At 41.6% G+C, this 21,099-nt stretch overlaps 1 protein-coding gene across 1 annotated transcript; it reads right to left on the bottom strand.

The window, feature by feature from the left end:
* Nucleotides 1-270: 270 nt before the first annotated feature.
* On the bottom strand, nucleotides 271-13,354 carry LOC143828929 (uncharacterized). The gene is made up of 5 exons (XM_077319086.1): nucleotides 13,176-13,354; nucleotides 12,372-12,585; nucleotides 10,477-10,575; nucleotides 5,794-5,879; nucleotides 271-535 (listed from the first exon to the last, which is right to left on the bottom strand). The coding sequence occupies exons 1-5, from the start codon at nucleotides 13,352-13,354 to the stop codon at nucleotides 388-390; spliced, it is 726 nt and encodes a 241-aa protein (XP_077175201.1). The 3' UTR covers nucleotides 271-387.
* Nucleotides 13,355-21,099: the final 7,745 nt, after the last annotated feature.

Genomic DNA, 21,099 nt, shown 5'->3' with positions numbered 1-21,099 from the left:
TGCCAGCAGCAGCTGCGCAGTGCCATACTGAGGGAGAGCCCCAGCCATGGCGGCTGCTGGAGAGCACCAAAGGTGAGCCAGCAGCAGAGTGACAGGGCAGCCCCCAAGGCAGCAGCCGTGGAAGAGGATGAGGAGGAGCCATGGCCAGTACCAACTGATCCACGAACCGGTCTCGGGACCACTGCTCTATAGTATCAGCATATATGTGCTCATTTGTGGTATCATGCAGATTTGTGGTATCATGCAGATATCATGCAAGTGCTGTATCATGCAGATCTATAAACCATAATATGTAGTAGCCATTGAAGGCAGAGAAAGACAGTTGTTTAAGAGTGAATATCTTTTAATTTTTTAAAATTGAGTTAGCTTTTATTTTCTGTCCTACTACTATTCATTATCAACTGGAAACCAAAAATATTCAACGATTTTCTTGCCTCTTCTAGTTGGCATGTTCTCTTGCAGTTCAACAGGACAAAGTCCAAATGTCTGAGCCTGTCCAGAGTTTGAACCGGGTGCAATTATCTTATACAAAAACCTACAGAGAAATAAAGAAAACATCTAAATGAATTTGAAACACAATACAGACTCCCCATGTAAAGGTTCCTCCGTTGCATTATTTTATACATTCTATTTTATAATACATGGTACTCCTATATGATTAGTACAAGAATAATAATGGAAGATATCCCAATTATGCTAGACTAGTAGTAGAGCCCGCTGAAACCAAAATTCAGCGGGCGCTAGGGGCTTGGGGAGCTTTTTTCCTCCCCCCCCCCCCGATCTGGAAAAAAGCTCTCCAGGTCCCGGGGAAGGCACTGGGCGGCTCAGTGAGCCGGCCAGCGACCTCCCCGGGGTCTGGGGAGCCGTTGTCGGGTAGAGGGCGGGGGCCAGAGAGCATACCTTCGCTCTTGGCAGCCAGCAGAGCAATGGCCACTGTGGAGCGAAGGTAAGCTCTGGTGGGGGGTGGGGTGGGTTGGGAGGTGCTTTGCGGCTCCCAATTGGTTGTAGTCTGGGAAAACAGCCAATCAGCAGCCGCGCTGTACGCCTCCTGATTGGGCCCTCTGCTTGTCAGTCCAGAGGAAGGGGCCTATCGGCACCCTTCCTCATCCCGGACAGGGCCTGCCCTCAGGGCCCTTACTGTTTTATTTCTTCCGCTCTGCCAGGAGCGGTTAAAGATATTCATTCCCTGTTGGCTATAGCTAACCAGAAGAGCATACGCTTGGCATCCAGAAGGTCCTAGTTTCAATCCCCAGCATCTCGTTTAAAAGAAACAGAAGAGGATGTAAAAGACCCCAGTCAGAGACCCTAGAAAGCCACTGCCCATCTAAGTAGACAATACTTAAGATTCAGTATCAGGCAAATTTATGTGATCCTAAAACTGAGAACCCTCTTTTGATGCTGTGACGAGTATACAGTATTCCCAGAGAGAGTGAGAGCATGTGTGGAGTGGTAAAAGGAAGATGACGTTGGACCTAATCTGTTTAAAAAAAAAACGAATATATACTTTGGCCTTGAGGTTAAGGCAAACATGCCTTAAGATGCTGCTAAGCCCATCAACCAAGCCAGCATTGGAACAAGGCAATCCCCCAACCCTGATTTTGAAATTTTGGTCTCTTTCTTTTGCATCCTGATCACATCTAAAGAGAGAAACTCAGCTATGTTTTGGCAGCTGTCCTCAAATTGAGCATAGAATGAGCCTTCATTCTTGGATCCAATCATTCTGGCTTATATATGCAACTCTTTTTTTTAAAAGCTATGTATGAGGCTGTCCATTCTCAACTCCTACAGATTATGGATGATGCTAAACTTCCCATATGATCCCCCAGCCTCCCAAAATAGAGATCAGTTCATATACTGGGTGTCTGAAAAGGGTAAAGGTCCCAGGGGAGGATGGAATAATGGCTGAATTTCTTAAAGGGTGTGAAAACTGATGGGCCCCTTTCTTAGCCTCATTATTTATGTTTATTGATTCCACTGACCAAATTCCCAAAGCCTGTGGTACGATACTCATGGTTCCCTTTTTTATGAAAGAGAGAAGAGATGATCCTGCCAATTATAGGCCAATATGTCTTTAAAGTACAATTAACAAACTATGTAATAGACACAGCTTGACAAGCTTATCTTCTAGCTTGATCAGGAGAAAATAATATTTCCTGGGTTGTTATCAATATGCAGATGACACCCAGCTCTGAATCCTGATGAACGGTCTGCCAGACACTCACCGGATATATTTGCAGTTGTTTGGAAGCAGTGGCTACTAGTGCCCTATCTGCCTCCGGGACACTTGGCCACTGTGATCCATGCAACAGTCACTTTCAGATTAGACTTCTGCAACTCATTCTACATGGGTCTACCCTTGTCCTTGGCCTGGAAATTGCAGCTGGTGCAAAATGAAGCTATGAGGGTCCTCACTAAGACTCCTTGGAGGACCCATATCCAGCCGGTGTTGCAGCAGCTGCATTGGTTACCTGTATGCTTCCAGATCAAGTGCAAGGTTTTGGTTTTGATCTTTAAGGCTATACACAGCCTGGGTCCCACTTATCTGAGGGACCGCTTATCTGATAATTCCCTCCCCCCCCCCTCTGTGGGTATGAATTTGCTGCTAGTCCTGGGCCTCTGGAACATTTGCCTGGCCCCAACCTGGTAGAATAAGCTCTTGGAAGAGCTAAGGGCCCTGACGGAGCTTGCTGGGTTCCACAGGGCCTACAAGATGGAGCTCTTCTGCCAGGTGTTTGGTTGAGCTGGGGCAGTGACATCTGTGGATCCCTCCCCATATGTATGACCCACCCCGGATGCACAGGATTATATGAACATCCATGCTGTCTGGAACACTTACTGAGTTGAAGAAATCATGCCGACATCTTTTTCTTGGTGTTATTCTTAGTTCTTGTATAATTAAGGATTTTTATCAGCTTTGATACTGTATTTTTACTGTTTTTATGTGTAAACCGTCCCAAGATGCCCTGTTCTAAGGGGTGGTATAGAAGTGTGAATATAAATAAATGAAGTTTCAGGCAGGCTTTAGGGAGGGTAGAGGTACACCTGAACATTGTCTCGTTCTCCAACACCTGATAGAAAAATATGGCTCAAAGAAAGTAACTTCATTATATGCAGCATGTGTTGATTTCAAGGCTGCATTTGATTCCATCTCAAGGGTTCTATTATGGCCCAAATTAGAAGCATCATCTATTGATAAGAAGCTCCTTAATTTGATGTGTGCCCTCCATAGGCAGACAGCCTTCAGAGTTAGGTGCAGCAGAAATGGATACCGTACAGTGCCAATTAAAACAAGTAAAGGTGTTATACAGGACTGTTTGTTGGTCCCAGTGCTCTTTATCTATTATTTTAATGATCTAATAAACTGCCTTGATCTGGTTGATTGTCATTCCCACCCTCCCATAAAAAATTAGCACTTTAGCGCATCATGGCTTTTTCATGTTAAGACCATCTCATAGATGTTTTATGGGACCTTGTCCCCCCCCCTTTGGGTTTTTGCCTTTAGAATGGATCCAATCAAAATTCCTTAGAATGTCCTCCAGATACCAAAATGTATCTCCAATTCATGTATTAGTTTAGAAACTGGATCGATGAAGGCAGAACTAGAGTTGCCCTTGCATCATTCTACCTTTTGCTAAAAGCACATTGAGTTATTGATGGATTATTGCCCCTACTCCTCAGTGACAATTATAAATTTAAATAGTTATTTGCCACAGAGAAAAAAAGGCAAGCCTTGCCTTTCATCCCTACTTTATTTCATCATAGCCCAAGTAAGATCTATTGTCAAAGAAAGTCTAGAGGACACAGAGCATCAGTGAGACCTCTTGAGTTCTCCAAAGTTTCTTGCCCTCCCCCAGTTCTAGATTTCATTTGGAAACTAAAAACCAAAGAAAAGCTTTCATGCTAACAAGGGGCGCTTCAGGAAAATCCCAAGAACTGAGAACTTGTAGGTAGAGGGAGTTGGAGTCATTGGAGAATGTCCTCTTTAGATGTCTTTATGCATCATTCCACTCTAAAGTTATATTGCCTTTGTTAGAGGATGCATTTGGCATTACTAACCAAGAAAATATCAAGTTTCTGTTATGGTTAGGAATATTGCTGTATGTAAACAGACAGCTAAATTCTACACTGCACTAAATTCTGCTATGACAAATATATGGAAGCAAATAAATGTTACCTTCTATAGTGACTTTTTCCCCCTCCACTATATTTGACAGCAGATCAGGAATTTTAATATTACTATTTAAGAGGTATTATATTTGTTTATCTAAGAGTCACTGGCATTATGCTATATCTAATAATAAATTCAATTCATCCTTACCACAGCAGGGAAGCTCAAACATACTTAATAATAGAAGAGTAAATCTCAGTATTATGAACAGAAGAATACTAGGAACAGCCAATTTCTGTTAATATTATGATTTATTTAATACATTTATTAGCTGCCTTTCTGCCTTAAAGAATTTAACATGGCTTACATGTAGATAAGATTACATAAAATACATTAAAAACACACATTTAAAATCACAGTTTAGGGCTGCCACTAAATTAATAAAATGAAGTACTAAGTAAAATTGTCCTCAACTACCTCTAACAGATCAAAAGTGAGAGGTTCAAGTATACCTCCCCAGAGAGGGTGTTCCTTAATTGTGTATCTACTCTCATGTACCCAACATATGAGGTTGTTTGGCTGATGGATAGTCAGAAATGCCTCTCCTTGGGATTTTAATTCCCAAGCAGGAACAAATGGGAGAAGATATTTAGTTAATATTATTAAACTCATCTCTGTTGTCTGGAGATGAGCTATAATTTCAGGAGATCCCCAGTTCCAGCTGGAAGCTGGTGTGCTTATGACTGAGGGAAACCTATGTTTAAACAAATACAATAATTTATATCATGTCTATCTGACCCGTCAACTGTGGCAGTGCAAACCAACATTGTAAACTGAGGCAGATTTGATGGAAAGGAAAAGGAACTCCGCTTGTGGCAAGCAGGGGGTAAAGGGAGCAATCAGGGTCTGGAGGGCCTATTGTTGCTTACTTGTGGAGGAGGAAGGAGGTGGAAAGTGTCATCTAGCGGCTGACTTAGGGTGACAACATAGCATTTTCAATGCAAGAGACAGTCAAAGGGGGTTGCCATTACCCTGCCTCAGCATAGTAATCCTAGATTTCCTTGATAGTCTCCCATTCAAGTACTAACCAGGGTCACCCTTGCTAAGCTTCAAAGATATGATAACATTGGACTATCCTTATGGCACCTAGATCGGGGCATGGTGAGTAACTCAAAACAGCATGCAACGAATGTTATCAATAAACCAGTTTGGGGAGGAATTGTAGAAAAGCGTGTCTAGATGCTCATGCTTTCTCCATCACTCTTTGATTCCTCACAGCATTGCCCTTGTTTTTGATAAATTTCTCCTTCTATGTGTAATATTCTTCCTGAACTGAGAGGGAATTAAAAGCACAAGGCTTTTAGTATATGGCATTTAAAGTGTTCCTAAAATCCTGTCATCATCCACTATCCTCTGAATTTTCACACAGAAGCCAATTTTTCTGCCATTTAAGAGGAGCAGGAAAGAAAGAAATAGCAAAATAAAGAGAATAGTCCCCAGTTTGTACTCTCACTGAAGAAAAGCAGACAAGAAAAAAATCATTTATTCTTGGCATATCTCCTGTTTGGAGCTAGAACACATGATGGAACACATATTTAATTTATTACTTGTCAGTTTTTTTCAACTGGTGTTTCACTGTGAAAAGTGAGGTAAAGAGATGTTTTAGATGATAAAAAAAATCCTACCTGTTAGTGTTTTTTGCCTTTTCTTCATTTTCAGCAGCAACAGTCTGCCAACCAGCAGGGAACGAAAAGCAGACTTGCTCTCCTTCCTGGAATACATGAAAACACAAGATTGCTAGCTGAGTTTGTCTGCCTGTAGCAGTAGAAAAGAGCAAGGGCCATTCTGCACTTATAAAAAAATAGCGTTAAGCCAGCGTAATTGCTTAACGCTATTAAAAATTGTGCCCCCCACCATTTCTCACCTCATTCTCTGACATATTTCTCCCACTTCCCCACACTACAAGGCACTCTGCACGGCTGATTAAAATGGTTGCGGAGAGGGACTCGCAATACCAGTGAATCTCCCTCTGCTTGTCAATCATGGCAGCCAGCCAATCAGCTTTCTCCTAGCATCTAATCATAGATGTATAGTGCATATTTTAATGCCACCCCGTTTTGGAATTATGAGGCTTGAAGATCCACAAAATAACTTTCCCCCCCCTGATTTTAGAGGGGGGGTTGAGAGGCATGCTTTGTGTGGCAACTTTTTTTTTTTTTTTTACTCTGCCTGGCTTAAGCAATTCATTCATGCAGAGGCATAGTATAGCCATTATGACCCTGATATTTCTTGGAAATCTCACATCAAATAAACATAAAAATGAGTACACTGAGTTTATATATCATGGACTGTAACTGCTCCAAGTGATTATTTCTAAAATGCTGGTTGAGTTTTTATGATATCTGTTCTATTTGCTAAATTTCATTGAACCTCCTATGTTGTAGCTTTAGGAATCTGTAGCGCTGCAGTTTTTATTTTCTTATCCTGTGTTGATGATCACTGATGTGCTCTTGCTCACCATTAGTTAATGCGTGTGCTTCTCATGTATGCTGCTTTGGTTGAGCGGCAGTATAATGAATAATAGATTCTCCATTTCAAACTGATTTGGAATGCAGAAAACGTGTCAGACTCTGTAGGGGGGGGAGAGGGCAGAGTGCACTGTGGTTGCACCCTCCAGCCTCCTTCTTTCTTTAGCACACCAAATGCCTCCTGCACAAGAGAGAAGGGGCTTTACATTACTCTTAGTACTCTCAACCCAGACTCTCTGGTTTGAGGACAGGCTACCCCTGGCCTTCCAGTTTCCTTCAGTGACTTTCTCCCAGTTTCTGACCTCCTTCTGTGATCTCCTGCCTCATTGGCCCCACCCATCCTCAGGCTTCAAAACAGCCTCTTGCTGGGCAGTACTGATCATGGGTAGTCACTATCTCTTTCCTCTGCAGGTCTACAAGCACCTCCTGTTGCTATCCAGTCCCCTTAGCCTGTGTAGTCAGCCAGCTGTCCCTGGTGTGCTGGTGAGGCTTCATCCCTGTTCCCCTCCCCCCAAGGATGCTCCTGCCAGGTGAATCTACCTGGACACCCCTGCCTACCCTGTGATACTGCCAGATCCAAGCCAAAGAGCCCTTAGAGATTTGCAAATTAAGTTTGGGGAGGGTAGGTACCTCAATGGAGTACAGTGACATAAAGCTCCCCACTCCAAAGCAGCCACTTCCTCCAGGATAAATTATCTCTGCAGTTTGGAGATGAGCTGTAATTCCAGGAGATCCCTGGGTCCCACTTGGATGTTTGCATCCCTAGCCATAGTCTCCCAACCAGCCCCCAGAGCTACAGACAAGTGTGAAGGGGGATTTGCCAGCGCAGGACAAAATTATGCATCTGGAATCTCACAGAAATGAGGTAGATTCACTGTTTATCTCACCCAAACACTGGTACATAACAAGTAGATTATTCAGGAGTAGGATAGCCAGCCACAGTCTGGCAACTGGTACGAGTCCAGGGAGTGGGGATGTGTGGTGTCATTAGCAACAGTATAACGTCACTTCTAGGAAAACCTGGAATTGGTATTGTTTGTTTCTTTGTTGTATTTATAGACCACCCTCCCTTGCGGCTCAGGGTAGTTTACATGGAACATAGGAGTAAGTACAGTTCAACAACTTCAAGCAACAGAATAGTAACAGTAGTAACAACAATTTCAACAACAATACAACATGGTCAACTATGGTCCTATAGGTTGGTCTATGTTCAGGAGGTGCTCATGGGGAAGGGTTTCTGGGGGGCCCAGCAGGTGTTGTTGGTTTTCTCCCTTCCTCAATCCAGGAAGATTATTTTATTTGGGCTGCAACTCCTTAACTGCTCTCACTCAAAGACAGAGCAAACGTGTTCCAGCCTTTCTGGAGAGAGCCTGAAGTCCAACTCTCTTGTGCCTCTCTAGGTACTATCAGAAACTCTAAGGTAAAATTGAATTTTTCCCAGAAGTGACATCATGCCATAAGTCCATCAATGATTTTTGTTTTCCCCCCACTGCCTCTTGGAATAGCAGTGGAAAATGACAGCCGAAAGGAGAGAGAACAATTCTCAGGGAGAAATTTGTGCAATCCTACCACCAATAATGGTCCAGTAACTGGATTTAGAGCCAAATAAATATTTCATAAAAGAATGTAACAGCCTTCACTGCGTTCTCCCCACCACCACCCCCTTCCTGTAGGAAAAAGGCAGCCACAGGAAGCAGGGCAAAGGAAGTGGGGAAAACGGCCACGTGGATGCTCCATTGCGCCTGAGAATGCCTCTGCATTCTGAGCAGTGACATAAGAAACATGGAAACTTACTATTGTGTGGGTACAGCTTTGACCTACTACTGGACTACCCAAATACGCAGGGGGGGGATATGACTTTGAAAATTAACCAATATGAAACAAACACAAGCCATGTTTCCTTTCCCAAAAAAAACGAGCCTGATGAGAACCGGAAATGTTTCATGAGGGACAAAATATTGAGACTGGCTGTGCATCAATTAAACGAAAAGAACGGTAGTTGACATTTAGAGAGATATTAAGAGGGGCAAATTATTCCTGATCCCATGATTCTGTAAAGGTCCATCATTTCTTAAAATAGCTAAGTGTGGTTAATATGAACCTGCATCTCATGCAATCTTGAACTTCATTAGGTTTGTTTCAAAATATTTTCTTATTTGATTTTTTTTCAAGTGTAAAGAACTGAAATAAGTACCAGTTAAATTAGAATCTGTGTTTTGTGATTAAACTATAAACTGTTTGTTTAGCTGAACGTTCATAATAATAGGAGGGAGGGGTCTCTAGCATATAATTTGTACCTCCTTCTAGTAAATTAAAAATATGGTTAAATTGAATCCTTAACATGCAATTAATGTTGAAAACCTTTTTAAAAATAATAAACTAGTCATATTCTAATTACTATTCATTTCATCAGGAGTTTTTACATTCCAAGCAAGTGAACTACTCAGATTGCCAAATCTGATTCAGTCATGAAAGTATACACAAGCATATTTGATAAATGCATTCATATCTTGGCTGCCTCTTTATTAAAGGAGTTTCATCTCACAGCAGAAGAGAAGAACAAAAAGTAGACATGAATACTGCTCACCCCTAATGATGAGCCTGTTTTCTTCCCTCTCCAAAAAGAAGAGTTGCCTCTGGTAGTTTAGGAATGTACCATGCTAAGTTCTTTGGGTAAATTAGAATTCTTTGTTCTGTTTCTGCTTCCATTGGCCAAACAAATGCCCATTATTAGGTGGCCATAGAACCTGTTGCCTCTGCCTGTTCTAACAGTTCAACAGGATTGGGAGCTGCATTTTCTTCCGTTTTGGTTCTGATAACTTCAGACAATGGTAGAAGAGAACTCTATCAGTCCCACTGCTTCAAAGAGGCCCGTTTAATTTTTGACTCCTTGCCTTTTGACAACTTGAACACAGAAGTATTTATTTTCCCACTATTTTAGTTTTCTTGCCCTGAGGGTATGCCAGTGTAACATTGTTTTCATAAAGGATATTAAAATGGCATATAATAGCATTTGTTTGTTTGTTTGTTTATTTCTTTAGATTTTTATACCGCCCTTCCCTACGGCTCTGGGCGGTTTACATAAAACATTTTGGAACATTTACACAGAACAGATGTAAGTAAAATACATCTGATGGCATCAGATGTCATAAAATACAAAGGCGCATCTACAAGACCAAAACAGAACATATTCATACACATCTATTCTGTAAATATATACCATCCAGTGCAGATACTGAAATATGTTATCCTGCCAGAGGTCTAAACTTACACGTGTCCTCCCAACAGCAGCATAGTGCAGAGGCTACAGAGAAAGGTGTGTGTATGTGTGTGTGGGGGGGGAGTTATGAGAATAAAACTGATCCCTAACATGTGGCCTGAAACACGCTACTTACTTTTCCTCCTGACCCTGCAGTGGCAGCTGTTTCCAGCTATGAATTGTCTTCCAAACTCAAGTCCTTGCTCACATTTTCTTGGAACATGGGTATGGTTGCCAGCTCTGGATTGGGAAATACCTAGAGATATTGGATGTGGAGCCTGTAGATGGCGGGATTTGGGAAGGGAAAGGATCTTGCCATGGTACAAGCCCATAGATTCCACTCTCCAAAGTAGGTATTTTCTCCAGGGGAACTGATCTCTGTAGTCTGGAGATCAATTTTAAAAGCAGGAGATCTCCAGACTGTACCTGGAGCTTTGCAATCCTAAACATGAGGCAAGTGCCTACTGGGTATCAGTGCCCAGAAAAACTCCAGCCAAGTCAAAGAGCCAAGTGTTTAAGTGGATGCAGGTTCCATTTTATGACACTGTCAGCTCAACAGAAAGTAATTCCCCATGGCTTACCGCAAACCTCTGTGGAGTGCCATCCTCATTGTTTAATACAGATCTTTGTTCACTGCTTTCACTGATACACAAGAAATAAGTCTTCAGTTCCACCTGACACTAAGAAAAGATGAGGAAAATGCTGTTGTCATGGTTGACCATATTACATGTTTTAAGCAACACTTTGAAAAGAATGGTCAAATAAAAGTAAAGCAGATGGGTGAGTAGGGTTCTGATGAGGCTGGTTGATTGGGGCCTCAAAAACACTCTTCTTGCTCACTATTACTGTAGGCTTGTGGATTTAAGAAGTTTTCGGTCTACCTTTCAATGTGCTGTGACATCCTAATGCTGGCATTTTAACTGGCTTGTTTCATTCCAGGTAAAAGAGATTCTAAACCAAGTCTAAAATGTATCTTAGGATCCTAATTTGCTGATACTGCCTCAATACAGACATCACAAAAAACAGGAAGTCTTTGATCTTAGAGTACTATAAGAGGGAAGGAGGGGCACACAGGCCCTATAATAGACTAAGTTCATGCTCATCACCTGTAGGCTTTGTTTGTGGCTATCTTATGGCAGCCTGTAAAGATTATGCTGGTGGGGCCTGTGGAAGGTAAGTGGTCATTGACAATAGGAAGACATTTTACATTTCATTCACCTTCATTTGCTCAGAGAACAATTGGAGGCAGGATTTATATAATTCACCAATATGTTCGCTAAAGTGTTCGTAAGCATGAAATATTACAGCTTTGCCCTTTTATTGACAACCTCCATGTGATACCAGCAGATCTCGTAGAATTGCAGCTAATTTCCAGATTCCCAGAACTGCAACTAATTTTCAGACCTGGGAAAACTGGCTGCATTGGAGGGCAGGCTCTATGGCATTATATCCCCCCTTCCCAAGTCCCATCCCCCGAACACTCCAGGTATTTCACAACACAGAGTTGGCAGCCCTGCACAAAGAGCAGAGTGTAAGCAGTTGCCATTAGGGCAGCTAACTGTGACTTGGGAAATTCCTGAATATTTGAGGGCAGTAACTGAGGAGGGCACAGTGTGGGAAGGAGCTCTGTGAAGCCACAGAGTCTACTGTTAGAAGCTGCCATTTCCTCCAATGGAATTCATCTAAATAGTCCAGAGATCAGTTGCAATTCCAGGTGCCCTACCTGGAGGTTGGTAAACCTAGTTACATTAAAAGCAGCTCTAACCCTCTTCTCCCCTACTATGCAGTCTTGGTGCCTAAGGGTATATAAAGTGCCCTCAAATCACATCTGACTTATGGTAACCCTGCAGAGTTTTGGAGCTTAGATGCTACTATTTTCTGCATACGTACTCTATTCACTATTATTTTGTTTTAAGAAGAGGGGCTAGAGGATTGGAACTAAAGAATGAAGGTGAAAGCTAGAAACTGGAACCTGAAGCATAGAAGATACTACTCTGTTTTCTGCATAAGAGTTACCTCCATACTGCCTGCCAACAGCAGATGCTGACACTGCACATCCCTGATTTATTATTTCATTAGGAGAGCCCTGGAGTCTGGGCATAGATAGTCAAATATCAGATAGAGAAGAGGTTATCGTCTTCTTTTGCAGACTTTTTGCGAGGTATCTTGCCATGCATAATAGCCCCAGGTTTTCTCAACCTGAGAAAAAATGGGACCATGGGTTGCATGCCAAAGTACCCAGGTTCAGTCTTTGCACCCTAAGTTAAAAGGGTCTCAGGTAGCAAATACCAAGAAACACTTTCTTTCTCCATGCTACCAGTAAGACTAAGCAATGCTAAATGAGCTGCTGCTCTGACAGTATAAAGCAACTTTGTACGTCAACCTCAGGCCATGAGGCTTCTGTTAAAATCTGGAAGTATTTTTCAGAATCTTTAATAATAAAACGTTGCTGATAAAATATCAAAAGGGTACATACAGCCTTATTTTGTCTTTTCAGCTTTTCCTCTTCTTGGGAATGTAGAAGGTCAGCCAAGGTATTGTATTTCTCCATCCACAGTGCACACTGTTTTTCTGTCTCTTCTTTCTCATGTTCTAAGAAGCGTCTTCCTCTTTCAGCCTCATAATGAAGAAATGTTGCTTTTTCTAAGGCTTCTTCAGCAGCTTCTATCCTGCACTTTTGAGAGATTTCACTGTAAAAACCAAAGTTCAGTACAAAATATATTTGAGAATGATAATAAATAGAATGGCTCTGAAAAAGCGATGGCTCTCAAAAAGGACCTATGTTGCAAAGCATTTATCTATCTGGAAAGTTCAAATCTCATCTGTTGTTGGCTCATATCAACTTCCATGCAATTTTGAGACTTAAGAGTCGCTTAAGAGAATTAAGACTTCCACGGATAATTATTTCAATCAAGTATTTTGTTTTGAACAGCATAACAAAACAACATTCTTGTACAATATTCCTAAATATGGAGCCTTATATGTGAATAATTTTATATAGTTTATTAGAGGGGAAATAAATGATTCTAATACATAAAATATTTTTTCTAGTTCATAAGAAATAGGAAGGCATAGGACAAAGAAGGGGAAGGGGAAGTTTCAGAACCATGAGACAATGCAGTCACCCTGAGTTTACATAACAAAATGAGGTACAGTGTATAAATAAAATACATATAATACCTTCAAGAGTTGCTTTGGGACATACAAATATCAATCAGAAAACAATCCTTTTTTTAGAATGGAAGGAAGACCCCAAAAGAATCTTAAACCCAAATCTTACTTTTCTTTACACTTTGAATTTTCTTCTATTGTTTCTTTCAGTCTCTGCTTCATTTCATTTCTTTCTCTTTCCAAATATTGCTTTTCTTCACTGATAATATCCCTCTCCATTGTTAATCTCTCTAGTTTCATCTTGTTTTCAAACTGATTCTTATCCATTTGTGCCAAAAGCTGCTTCATTTCTGTTAACTAAGACAAAAAGTGTAACTTTTCCCCACCTCTTCTTAATTTGCAGTCTCAGTACTAGAGATTATGGTTGCTTCCACAAGAGTTGCTTCCTCTGGAATTGACAAGTAGCCCCATCCTTAGAATGTTGCTGACACACTAGCCAATATCTTGCATTCACACAGCAGAAGGCAAATACATGAAAGACTCCCCAATCAGGTGCAGAGAGCATAGCATAAGGCCTGTCACAGTCCAAGAGATATTTGGCTATGAACACCACAGAAGGCAGGTCCCTCCCCAGTCTCTTCCATGCTGAGACCTCAGGTGTGCACAGGTGTAATTCAGATTGGAACTGTGGTACACATAGGTGTCCCATCATTTTTGTGTTCCAGCTGGGAATCACATTGTGGCATCACACAATGTCATTCACCCTTCTTCATTTTTACTTCTTCTGCTGTATGGAGCTACAGACAGACCTTAAGTAAGTGGTTCTCAACCTTCCTAATGCCATGACCCTTTAATACAGTTCCTCATGTTGTGGTGACCCCCAGCCATAAAATTATGCAAGTGTTCTTTCACAGAAATTAAACTGAAACTGACCAATGGTGTGAAGATCCATTGTTCATGATTGCTTATAAATTGTATATAAATTGGCGGTGCCTTCAGGAAGAACAGCAACAGTGGTGGTGCTCCCCCAAGCTGCTCGCCCTGCCACGACCCCAGTGAAAGGGTCATTCGACACCCAAAGGGGTCCTGACTCCCAGGTTGAGAACCACTGCCTTAAGTGGTGGGAGGCTACCTGCCACTTTTTACTGCATTGAAAAAATATATATAAATTAAAATATATACATAAGAAAATCACATTTTAAAACCCTTAAATTACATTTTAACTCCCCCCCCTTCAGCTATATTTTCAAAATTATCTTAATTTATAACCTGCCTTTCTCCACAATGGGGGCCCAAATCAGCTTACATCATTCTTCTCTTTTCCATTTTACCCTCACAGCATTCCTTTGAGACCAATTAGGCAGAGAATGTGTAACTGGCCCAAGATCACCCAGCGAGTTTCCAAAACAGAGTGGTGACTCAAACCTGGTCCTCCCAAATCCTATTCTGAAACTCTAACCTCTGCATCACACTGGTTTTTGTAGGGTCTTCATGTTTGAACAGTAGCAAGCAGCCATGCCTGTGTGAGCATGCAAGTTAGGTGGTAACAAGTTGCTGCCTGCTTCAAAGTCCTCCCTCAAAGGCCGAAACAACCTTGGGAAGGCCCTTCACCCTCTGTCTTTTACTGACAGAAACAAAGGCTTGCAATACTGCTATAGTTGCCTAGCAACAGCCACTGAAGCCATTCACTTCTGAAAGATACAAATGCTGTGGGTTTTAAATATATATATATATTAGATTTTTCTGTGAACTTGTTTTTTTTTCCAGATTTATAGAAAGATTTGTCTGTATAAGGGGCCAGTCTTTGGATTTAAATATTCATAGATGTGGCTATGTTGAGAATTAGAATTAGGCTGAGATGATGGTGGTGGTGGTGATAAAGAAGACCTGTTTTTTTTGTATCCAACTTTTTCCTGGCCAAGAATCTTACCATCACCAACCCTTCTTCTCTCCACAAAAGACACCCTGTGGGGTAGGTGAGGCTGAGAGAGCTCTGTGACTATCCCAAAGTTACCCAGCTGGCTGCATATAGAGGAGTAGAGAATCAAACCCTGTTCTCCAGATTAGCTGCCACCACTCATAAACTCTATACCAAGCTGGCTCTTGGAGGGTGGCTTTTTGGACCTCTATACTATGCAGTGAAGCAAAATGATGATATTTCATTTATTTTTTTTACTCCTGGGCTTTGATTCACAGTATCTGCTTTAGGATAAGAAGCTTTTCCAGCTTTGATCCTTTTCCTAGGTCTGCCTCACCTCAGTCTCTTTCAGGAAAATGAAGGCCACAGAAAGGAATCTGTATGAGGTACTTATAAATTAACTTTCCAAAGAAAAAGTATTGCAGCTGTTATGTGTGCCTTATCTTCCATCAGCAACAGTATCATTATGCCAGCAATAAACAGTACATCACTTGTTTGCACTACAGGGAAGAAGAAGAGTTGGTTCTTATATGCCGCTTTTCTCTACCAGGAGTCTCAAAGTGGTTTACAATCACCTTCCCTTTCCTCTCCTCACAACAGACAGCCTGTGAGGTGCGTGAGGCTGAAGCCTTAAGTAAAATATGGTTGACAGAAGCTTGACCTTTTCCCCATTCAGAGAATCTGGATGTGGCTGGGTAGGTAGTATTACTATGAAGTGGATTATTGAGTAGGACATAGCATTCTCTGTCAGAGTAATTCAAGACCATATACTATGTTTTAGAGGAACAGGTAAAAATGCTGGGTAGCTCAAGACAGACAGAAAATTGAAGAGCCTACCATTTCTTTTCATCTGTTTAAATGGTTACTGGCATTGCAATTTTAAAAAACAGGAGCATTTGATTCAAAGCTAATACCGTTTGCTTTAGCAGTTCAGCTGCTTCTTTCAGGTGGATGTTCTCTATCTGAGTTGCTTCCAGTTGCTCTCGACACCGTTTTTCCTGGGCTTCAGCAACTACTCGGCGCTTCTCAGCCTCTGCTTGGGCCAGAGATGATTCCTCAGCAAGTATAGAGTTTGTTGTAGCAGTTTGCCGAGAAGCATTCAGTTTTTGCTTCAGCTGCAGAACAGGATGAAGATGAAAATAGCCGAATAGGGCTTAGGTTCATGTAGAGAGTTTTATGTTGAATGCTATAACTATTTTGTAAACCCTCCCCAAGTCCACTTCCTGAAGAGGGCAGTCTATAAATCTAATTCAATCGAATCATCTAATAAAAATAAACTAAAGAGGCACAAGGTGGTGCTGATGTTATAAACCTGTCCCATTCCAGAACACCCATCTAATAACACCACAGGTGCATATATTATCCTGCATTCTCGCTTTTGCACTGCTGCACCATTGTTTAATGTATTTTCCCAGTGGTGCTTCCAACTGTGGGAGTGAGTTAACAGACAGGATCAGGGGTAGTCAAACTGTGGCCCTCCAGATGTCCATGGACTACAATTCCCAGGAGCCCCTGCCAGCGAACGCTAGCAGGGGCTCCTGGGAATTGTAGTCCATGGACATCTGGAGGGCCGCAGTTTGACTACCCTTGCTCAGGACTGTACTCCACTCTCATAGCTTTTGTTTTATTTTGTTTTATTCTTTTGCCCTCTCTACATTTTTCTTCTCTGTTTCCCTGCCACTTCCTGTACTGTTTCTACTTTTACTGAGGCTTTGTTGTTCTTTTTTTAAAATCTCATCTGTGTCTTTTCACTTCGGCCGTTAACTTGCACAATTCGCTCACAGGGGAGAAAAGAAACATGGAGCAATTTCTCAAGCGACAATGGGAAAATGAAGCCCTGTTCCCCTTTTGAAAACATAAAGTGATTGACAGGGCAAGTGAATGCCACAGCATAACAGCCCCCAGAAAGCAGCTCATAAGTCACAAAATAACCTAATTAACCTGATAACACAGGCAATTACAGAAATAAAATTATTTGTTTTCATAAAACTTCTGCTGCTCATATTCTTTAATAGCTGTTCATGGTAAACCTGGTAGTACCAACCAGTTCTCGGGATTCTCACCTGAATTTTATTTTTCCTTAAATGTGTCCTGCCCAAAGTGAGAAATGTGATAAAGACACACAAAGGTGGTTTGGTAAATACTGCTTAATGCTTGCTGCCAAAATATTTAATCTGATGATCCAGCCAGACATGATAGCCCATACAATATTCATCACTAAGGTTCTATGTAAATGTTCTAAAATATTTTATGTAAACCGCCCAGAGCCGTAGGGAAGGGCGGTCTAAAAATCTAAATAAATAAATAAGTAAGTAAAATACTGGCACCGTCTCTATAAGTATACAACAGGAGTAATTTTTAATAAGTAAGCCAACAGCATTACGAAGTGGGGAGATAAATATAATTTCTATCAATTTCAAAATTATGTCAAACTGGGGAAGCAGTAAATTGGCACAATGAATTGCTGAGCTGAATTTAGAACTTGCTTTACCGTTTAATTGTTTCCAACAGTAATAGTGCAACCAGATCTTGCCTGACTTAGGACTGTACTGTCAGTTGCCTAAAGGAGTATATCAGTGGTAGTTTCCCCCCCTTGTGTTTAGAAGTGGTTTTGCTGGGGGAAAAGCATCTCCATCAACAGAAAATGCATAAGCTTCCTCTTTTAAAGATTTAAAACATTTAAATTGTTTCTTTTTTTCCTACTGAATTTCACAACAATGCAAATTCTAATGTCAACTCTATCCTCTTTTATGAAGGGGATTTTGTCTGATCATATTTAAGCAGAATGTTTAAAACCATAGCAAACAGGTTAGTCTGGTTTAAAGCAGCAGCAAGAAGATTAATCAGGGTTAATTTCAATACCTCCTTAACTGCAGCTTGGAGTCCCTGATTTACAGTTCTGAGGTTTCTCATGCCAAGTTCACTTTCTGATTTCATAAAAATTCTTTCCAAGTGCAATTCATTTGATAGGCATTTGTTCTGTTTCTTTAATTCTTCACATTCCTGATAACAAAAATAGAGTTCTTAATATTGATTCTGAGCAATTTAGGTTCATACCATTTATATAGCAATTTTTCTAAATTCAACCATTTTGACCCAGTAAGACTTCATTTTGTTGGAGAAAGAGTTGGTGGGATCCAACCCAAGAGGTTCTAACTGCTGATTTGGTGCTGCAAATATCTCTGGTACATAATGAACATCCTACACAAAGAAACACACACGCACATTCAGAGCAGCCTATTGTTAGAATACTGTTCTCTCAGCCCCACTTCTGCAGCCTCACAGATTATAGTTTTTAAAAACCTTCAAGACTTTAACAGTTGAATTTCCCATTATATTTCATAGTGGTATGAATTTCTTGTTCTGTCATATGGCCAAAGTTATGCCAGGCATTATCCTGAACATGATAAGGGACATAATCATGAGGACTCTGAACAATATTATATAGGAAAAAAGACTTTAGTGTTTTCTACGAGTATTGTTAATTTGCATTACAATAGAACAACAAAGAGACAATATTGCTAGGCAACCTACAGAGGGCACAAGAATAAAAAAATGTAGACCAAAAGGAAAATCACATCTAGAAGAATATATGCCCCTAAATCTGCCCTTTTCCTATTTATTAAATGGCTTCCTTGTGAATGTATTAGAAGAAGAAGAAGAAGAGTTGGTTCTTATATGCCGCTTATCTCTACCCGAAGGAGGCTCAAAGCGGCTTACAGTCGCCTTCCCATTCCTCTCCCCACAACAGACACCCTGTGGGGTGGGTGAGGCTGAGAGAGCCCTGATATCACTGCTCGGTCAGAACAGTTTTATCAGTGCCGTGGCAAGCCCAAGGTCACCCAGCTGGTTGCATGTGGGGGAGCGCAGAATCGAACCTGGCATGCCAGATTAGAAGTCCACTTGATAACATGATACAAGATTATTTTTTTAAAAATAAACTTTTAATCTAAATGTTGCTGTTTGTTTTGAGCCACGTGACTTAAGCACAAACATGATGGACTGGCACTGACCTTTCTTTTTCTCACAAGTTCTCCTTGCAGACGGTTGATATGGCCCACAGAACCACCTTGGAGTACAGCACTGGTTGGGCAAATTCGGCAAATGGGCCTCATCCCACAATACAGTTTGCCATGGTCTCCAAGAGAATTGGCGGAAGTTTGAGATTTTCCAGTAAGCCCATCAGGATCTGGTTTGCCTTTGGAGAAACAGGTAACTCCAGAAGCAGTGCTGTTGTTGACAATGGAAATACCTTTGCCAACTGCTCTATTTTCCAACAGAGATGGTTTTGTTGGTAGACTGGTCTTTTGCAGGTCCCTCTTTGATAATGTCTTTTGTGCCATATTTGAGATGTGTTCCTAATATATGCTATGAACTAACACTGAGAATTCTAGTTCCAGACTTTCTACCTGGATAGATAATATCTTTTACTTACTCAGTGAAAACAGAGCTTCTACTGAACACTGGGGAGACAATGAAGACTGGCACACTAGTGTAAAGATATATAGATGTCTCATCTGACATCAATTATTAACATGTTATTGGAGCCCCAAGTGAAAGAAGCAGAAACAGAAGCTTCAGATCAGGAACACCTCACAGGCTAATGAAGGCTTTTATTCTGTGGGGTCAGGCAGTTTAACTAGCAGGGCATTGGGCTGTACGCTTTTATTGGCTTAACTGATAATTAGCTAAAGTTTTAGGATTTACTATACTGGCTGAACAGCCATCTTGGAGAGCCAGTTTGGTGTAGTGGTTAGGAGTGCGGACTTCTAATCTGGCATGCCAGGTTCGATTCTGCGCTCCCCCACATGCAGCCAGCTGGGTGACCTTGGGCTCGCCACGGCACTAATAAAACTGTTCTGACCGAGCAGTGATATCAGAGCTCTTTCCGCCTCACCCACCTTACAGGGTGTCTGTTGTGGGGAGAGGAAAGGGAAGGCGACTGTAAACCGCTTTGAGCCTCCTTCGGGTAGGGAAAAGCGGCATATAAGAACCAACTCTTCTTCTTCATATGTTTGATGGCTTCAGGTGGCTCTCAGTCACCAAAGAGGACAGGCCAGTAAGGGCGACCACGTGTCCTCTTGATCCCTGTCTGTCTTGGTTGCTCAAGACAAGCGACCAGCAGATAGGAGGCCCTCTGAGGCATATTGTCAACTTCTCCCTTTCAATTAGATAGTTCCCAGAGATGCTGAAGATGGCAGTGGTTTGTCTCTTGCTTAAAAAAAACATCACTGGACCCAAAGGACCCAGATAGCTACCGCTCAGTCTCACTTTTTGCTTTTCTGGGCAAGATTAACTGCATTAACTCGAGGCTGGAAGGCCTGGGTTGTGGATACAGCCTGTGACCTGCTCCTTCTGCTGATGTCCTTGAACTGCCTGAATGAACCCTTGACTCATTTGACTGAGTTAAGACATTCATTGCATTCTGTCTGTCCCTTGGCATTCTGTTTTAGAAATACTGCTTCGCTCTGACTTCTGGCAGCTTGTCTGTGTTTCCTTCCAGCAGAAAGCTGAAACCTGAGACCAACACCCTGCCAGGGAGGACCAATCAGTTAGGGAGTGAGTTGTCAGCACACAATTTTAACTGATTGTCCCTCATTGGCAGAGTGTTCTCTCCCTATTGGCCCCCCAGGAAGGGCCAAATGTGTAGGGAGTGAATTTGTATGCATGCAACTTCAACTTTATAAAGTTTGGTGATGAGGAGAGGGGATTTAAATTTTTCTGCACTAGCAGTCACCTGTTTTTGGAGGCTCCCAAATCTTGTCCTAGCAGAGCTACTGCGCCTTTGCAAGAGGCTTAGCAGAGAGCTTATCTTGGAAGTGCACTGATATTAATTCCACGGGTCATTCGCAGGTCTGCTCAGAATCTTACTAAATCTATGCCCAGGAAAGTGCTCATAGCATGACACTGTAAAGCCTGATACTGGACTGCAGTGATGGGAAAAGCACTGCCTCTTACCATTCTAGCTAGGTAGTTTTAGGGCCCATAAGATTGCTCAGTTAGCTCATTCATTCTCCTAAGATTTCAATGGACTTAGAATGGTGTACCTCGGTTTACGATTATCCTGCCATTTTATTTAATGGCAAGCTCTCCCTTTAATCATGTTAATACGATTAGTCCAGGGCCTGATCAACTAGCAATGCTTTCAATGGGCTCTTAGGCTGGAGTGACTCTC

This window comes from Paroedura picta, chromosome 2 (genome assembly GCF_049243985.1).
Source record: "Paroedura picta isolate Pp20150507F chromosome 2, Ppicta_v3.0, whole genome shotgun sequence".
NCBI lineage: Eukaryota > Metazoa > Chordata > Lepidosauria > Squamata > Gekkonidae > Paroedura > Paroedura picta.
The sequence above is the reverse complement of the archived record's forward strand: the minus strand, read 5'-3'. Positions and strand labels throughout refer to the sequence as shown.